Source organism: Anguilla anguilla, chromosome 4 (genome assembly GCF_013347855.1).
Source record: "Anguilla anguilla isolate fAngAng1 chromosome 4, fAngAng1.pri, whole genome shotgun sequence".
Lineage (NCBI taxonomy): Eukaryota > Metazoa > Chordata > Actinopteri > Anguilliformes > Anguillidae > Anguilla > Anguilla anguilla.
This window is the reverse complement of record NC_049204.1, coordinates 54,331,317-54,337,385: the sequence shown is the minus strand read 5'-3', so window position 1 is coordinate 54,337,385 and position 6,069 is coordinate 54,331,317. Positions and strand designations below refer to the sequence as shown.

The window sequence follows — 6,069 nt, the reverse complement described above, 5'->3', positions numbered from 1 at the left end:
TTCAAGCATTGTCCTGGGAATCTTGCATGGATTCTGGTTTTCTTTCATTCTCCCTAAACACAAACAGCCTACTGGTTGCTGGCACTTAGATGGGGACCAGAAATACCGACTACGTCGCATGTGTAATGTTCTATTTCAGCCACGAGATGGAAGTATTGTCCATCTTTGCTGGATGTTGGAGACTTTCATTATAAGATCTTCAAGCCGATGTTTAGATTGAGTTCTCTTTCATATTATATAATGCGCGGTTCAAGTTCACGTAGCCTAATGTCGTAAAGTTGACATTGCAGTTTAACGAACTAAATGCTGCATGAAGCGACATCTTCAATAGCCCAGCATACCTGTAAGTTATCGTAGTTTATATCCGGATCCCATTTTATAACGTTCTATAGGACATAATAGGCGAATTAGGCTACTTTTGAGAATTACGTTTCACATTTACGAAAACAGTTTTAAAAATAAAATCGAATTTGTTATTTCAGTAACGTTAAATCTTCACAGATGTATAGTAACGTTGGCCGTCTTGATGTTAATACAGCTATCTAAAATATAAATGTAACTAGCTACGCTGCGTACAACTGATTTGTGCTATCTCAGACATTAAATTCCTCACTACAATTGTAGTTGTCTCGGGCTCGCTTAAATTCGCAGAGTGAGTAGAAATTTGCGTACAACAGCTATATTATTTACTGTTCTTTATTATTGCACTTCATGGGCCGTGGTCAAATCATCCCAAACGTTGTTTGTGGCGTAGGACCCAGTAGCTACGGCGAGAGGGGAGGAGTCGGTAATGATTGACATGGTTTCAGAAAGCAGACTAGTGATCGAGTTAACTACAGCCATAACGCCGATTGTCACTGTGATTATAGCAAAATAGTGTATAAAACTTTCCAGTCAATTTTGCGTTGAATTATACGAAAACGATGTATTTTAACCCGTGATCTTCTTTTTATTGTCATTCTCGGAGAGCTGATAATGCTTGAAATGAAGCTGCCCATGAGAACGGCGGAGGAAGGAGGGGGCGACACGGCCGAGGACGAGCAGGAACAAACGGATTGTAATGTCCATATTCGCGGCTCGGTTTCCCAGACGGCTTACAACAGATATGAGGATTCCGCAAGAGGACTACGATTCCCCCATCAGTTGGATAAGGAAACGGTGTTCGAATGGTTTGGCTTGCACCTAAATCCGGCCAAGCGAATCGAGTTTATGTGCGGACTGCTTCATATGTGCCAGCCACTAGAGCTCCGCTTTCTGGGCGCCTGTCTAGAGGACCTTGCTCGGAAAGATTTCCACGTTTTGCGGGACTTTGAAATAAGGGGGAACAGCCCGAACGACCTGGGCCTTCTGACAGACGTTGTCGATCCTGTCGTGAGGTCTAAACTGCTCGTTTGCTTGTCTCTCCTAGGATCTGAAAACAGGGAATGTGCGGGAATACTGTTTCGTATATTGAGCCGTGTGGATCCTGCCTTGTACTTCAAAAACTATGGCTTCCCAGTATCTTCCTGCAGGGACCCTCAACATCTTCAGTTCCATCCACCGTGTGAGGATGGAGATGAATACGGGAAATCAGATCGGAGCTGTGGGCCTCCAGCGGAGGCAGGGGTCGGACCCCTGGAGCAGCTGGCCTTGCTTTTTACTATGGCCTCCTTGCACCCGGCATTTCCTTTTCACCAGAGGGAGAATTTCAGGATACAGCTGGATAAAGTGGACGTAGCAATCGAAGAAGAGGAGCAAAACTATCAACACAGCAACAGCGCTCTGGTAACGGGGAAAAAACATTAAGATAGAAAATTGCTAATTTAGCGGTCATTGGTTCTCCACGCCAGTCTAGCTAGCGGACGCAGGCTGTATTGGCCAAAATGTGTAACCAAATACTGTAACGATAAATAGCGTGTAATTTTTTGTCTCTAGCTAGAGTTCGCTTACCAAGTATTTCTCCTTCTCGGCTAGTAGTTGGCGATTGTTCTAACAAAATGGGTTAGTCTAGTGTTAAGTGGCTAATTTGCTAACGTTTCTCTCATTAAGTTAGTTGAATTCGCTCACATTAAACTTCGGCTTTGGGGAGATTAGCGGGCTGTCTAACTAATTTAACACGTTGCTACCTGGCTATAACGTTGGTGTTACCGTTACTGGCTCTATCGTGTGACTAGTAACCGGCTACCAAGGTAGCTGAGAATGTAAACTGCACGTCAAAACTGTGGCAGTCAGCCAAAATTAAACTTGTGCTAGCTAGTCATCCACCAGTGACAAGACGACATATTTGGCTTAGCTACTAAAAAGCTAAATTATAACATGACCTGTAGCTTTAATTAATTTGCTTGACTTGAGTGCCATTTGACTGGCTACACGTTGGCTCGCTAGAATCCAATAAGGCTTCTTATTAGTTGAAAAAAATCCTGTATGGATCCCAACTACCACATTGAAAAAATCTGGTATGCATTCATGCTAACGTTACCCTTCCAAATGTCAGGTCCGTTGTTCAAGAAATGGAAAGTGAAGGGACAGCGGAATCTCGATTGTTCTAAAGCCAATGCAATGTTAAAAGACAAGGACTCTAACAAACAATGTCATTTACGTCAATCTACCAGCGTTGATTTCCAACCAGAAATTGTTGACTTATTTAAGGATTGTATAAATGCTGTGATTGAATTTAGTAACTAGATGTTGTATTCAGCACGGAATTAATCGAAATTGAGCGCAATATGAATCTTTGAATCCCGAGATCTAGTTCCTGGCAGATAGACTAGTTAGCTAATTTTTTCACGTGTTTAGCTGGAAAATGCTATATACACTGGTTGATTGTTAAATGTTAGCTTTGCGAGTCAAGTCGTTTACTTGTAACGGAAATTAAACCTAAATGCATTTCAAGATTATTTACTGTTATTAAGGACAGCTACATACATTTTTATTGAACAATTTGTTGAGTGTGAACGTTCATAATCCGCGCAGGCTTCAGCCAATAATAATGTAGGCATGTCGGAAAGGGGCGTGTAGCAACGGTGCACAGGGTTTTACATGTCGCTTGATACACCAATTGGCCAGTTAACAGTACCTAAAATGAGAGTTTAGGCTTTCTTTCACTCAACAGTACAGGGCACGCCTTTTCTGCGTATACATTTTTGGGTCCAATAAAACAACACTTCACTGTACAAACGACATAACTTTTATATACTATACTAAAGTAGTCACAAAAATGAATTTCATTAGGGACTTCAATTTCAATTATTCCAATCTATTTTTTGATAGTGATGCTACTTGCAAATCAAATATCATTTGTATATTTTCAGTTAGTCTTGGTGATATTTTACCATTGGTTAATGCCTCATGAATTCATTTATCTTAAAAATGTTTTCACTTGCACCGCCAATATGTTAAAGTGCCAGCATAATAATGCATTGCAGTAACTTTTTCATTATAGAAAAAAAGAAACCTAAATGAACTATTTTCATTAGTATTCATTGCTCCCTCTTTATCCTTTAAGAGCATTACAATCAATCAAATATGAGCTCATTTGTAATCTCTGCTACAACAATGTGCAATTCAGGAGCACGAATTTAAGAAGTAGTTAGCAAGCGCGGGGTCTGGTACTCCTCAACCAGGTAATCTCTGGTTTATTATAGGAAGGTCTTTGGTTCACTGCTCATTTGTAGCATATGACTTTCAAAGAGGGGTCCAGTGGTTAGTGTTTTTACTTTGAAAGATATCATGCCTAATTAACAGTGCATATTGTATGCTAGTGCTTTTTTTTTAATTTGGGGAAAAAGACTTAGTACAGGTGTGTGGAGCTGGTATTGGAAAAAAAATAAAATAAAACTAAAATAATAGACCAAAGTCAAATTGCAAATGTCATAATTTATTTTTGGAGAAATACAAGTGATGGGTGAAAAAAAATGTTCTGCGCTTGACTGCTTTTAAATGGACTGAGGGGCTTTTTCACCTTCCACTGTTTTTGCAAGATTACAGTGTTTGCAGTCTATTTCTTTTTATTGTGCAGACAGCATTCTTTTCTCTTGACTAATGTTCTTTTATTGCAAGAAACATTAGCTTCGTAACGGGTGAAGGATGTTGCAAATTCGAATGAACTTGCATACTGCTAAGATGTCCGCTGACATGTTGGTATGTCTGAAAATATCTATCGACTCAAACTGTCTAGCACAGCTGTTGACACTTGTTGGCGACCAGCCTAGACTTTTTCTGAGGATTGCACTTGTGTCTATTGCAGGTAGTTGTCATCAGATTTTATTTATTTATTTATTTTTGCAGTCCGCTAAGCGAAAAATGGGCCATGACATCATAGAATGACCAAATAGTCTATTGTGATTACCTGAAGTGCCGACTAGTACATTTCTCTGTAGCTACTGTAGTTTTGATCCTCTGCTACATGACAACATGCAAATGTCATAAAACATATTTTTTCTTTGTTTACCAGCTAACTGTAACTTGACCTATTATAACTTAACCAGTCTACCCCTCATGTGACTGACCAGATCTGTTAAAGGCAGAGCTTACCACGTGAGCAGAATATTACTCGTACTGCCTGTGTACATTAAAGGCAATGTGCCATTACTTCTTAAATTTAGAAAATTAAGCCATGTTAAAAATTACAAATTTATAAATGTAACTGCATGCCTTTTTTAATGTATAGCAAAATATATAACAGGAGAGCTGGAGGTCTGAGGGGTGGGCAAGTTCTCCTTTGATATAGCTACATCCCACTAAATGACTCACACTAACATTTAGTTATCTAGCTAGCAGTACATGGAGAACTAGGCTATATGGAAAGAATCACCAAGTGACATTGATTCTATAAAAAAAAAAAAGTATTTTTGATCCAAATCTCAAATATGTATCAAATAAACTTCCCACATAGGAAATTTATTTGGGAAATCTTTCTTTCTCTCACATTCTTTGTCATATCTTAAAAGGTCTTCAGAAAGTGATTTAATGAATGTTGACCTGTTGTCTGTGAATGTGTAAATTGTTGGGTGCATTTTAGCAGTATAAAATGAAAAACCACATGTGAGAATAGGATATGGTTCAGAATGTGTAATAGATCAGGTCAGTTTAAAATCCTGTAATTAACTCTTTGTTTCATGTGTTTTCACAGCGCGTTCTGGGAGTGTGTACTTAACCTGCATGTAGTTTCACTTGGTCTCCCATTAAATTTGTTCGGATGAAGAAAAATCCATTCCGCCCATAATCAGTTATAATTAATCTGCTGGATTTAAGAGACAAAAATAGGGGCTCAACGTAAACTGATGTGCATGATAATTAAATAATGCATTAGGGCCAAGTATATTTGCACAACTGCTGACTTTTTTCTGTTCATTGGTGTTCTGGAATGCAGTACACAAAAGTACCAGAGCCTGATTTTCACCCCAGTAATTTGTGTCTTGGGGTCAAAATTGAGAGCAGTGTGAAAACAATACAAGATTGAATACAAGTGTTGGCAACTGGCAAGACTGCAAGAAACGGAAATTGCTTCAGCCAGCACAGATTTCAGGCCAAAAGTTGAATAACAAAGTCTGATATTGTTGCAGGCATTGGTTCCATAGGGCACTGTTTTCTTGGATACTCTTTGGATTGTGCTTTTGCTATCTATTAACATGTATACTGATGACTTAAAATAAGTTTGCTTTATTAGATATTCATTGCCCTGGTCTTTGTGACAACATGTCCACTGTCTTTTTGTGCAGGGATCAGGAGGCTGTACTTGTGGTTGTACTTCACTTCCCCTACACACAAGTGGCACTGTTCACGCTGACAAGGTAAATCATAACACATCCGCAACAAATACATAGACTGAACGTTTAGCTTTACATTTGCTAATTGTTAAATGTGGCTGCTATAATTTTATTATCTATTCATTGTTGGTATGAGGGGAACAGCCATCTGTTTTGATTTTGCATGTTATTGTTCAATCAGTGCATAGACATTTTGTATGCAGTTTATCATGCCTTTTCATGTTGTAAACAATATTTATGGAGGTGCACTATGATAATTTTCATGTAGCTCTGAAATGACCTACCGTTATTTTTCACTCAAGTATTATGACCTTTTTATGGG

At 38.9% G+C, this 6,069-nt stretch overlaps 1 protein-coding gene across 4 annotated transcripts in view; it reads left to right on the top strand.

The window, feature by feature from the left end:
* Window positions 1-204: 204 nt before the first annotated feature.
* LOC118226345 (zinc finger CCHC domain-containing protein 2-like) overlaps window positions 205-6,069 on the top strand; it is a 38,832-nt gene continuing 32,967 nt past the window's right edge. For 2 of the 4 annotated variants that reach the window (XM_035415898.1, XM_035415899.1), the window contains exons 1-3: window positions 376-787; window positions 968-1,764; window positions 5,700-5,771. In XM_035415898.1, coding sequence (XP_035271789.1) covers window positions 712-787; window positions 968-1,764; window positions 5,700-5,771 — 945 coding nt within the window. In that variant the 5' untranslated portion in view covers window positions 376-711. Of the gene's footprint in view, window positions 344-374; window positions 788-967; window positions 1,765-5,699; window positions 5,772-6,069 lie in introns of those variants that run through there. The other 2 variants (XM_035415900.1, XM_035415897.1) reach the window with 2 other exon arrangements.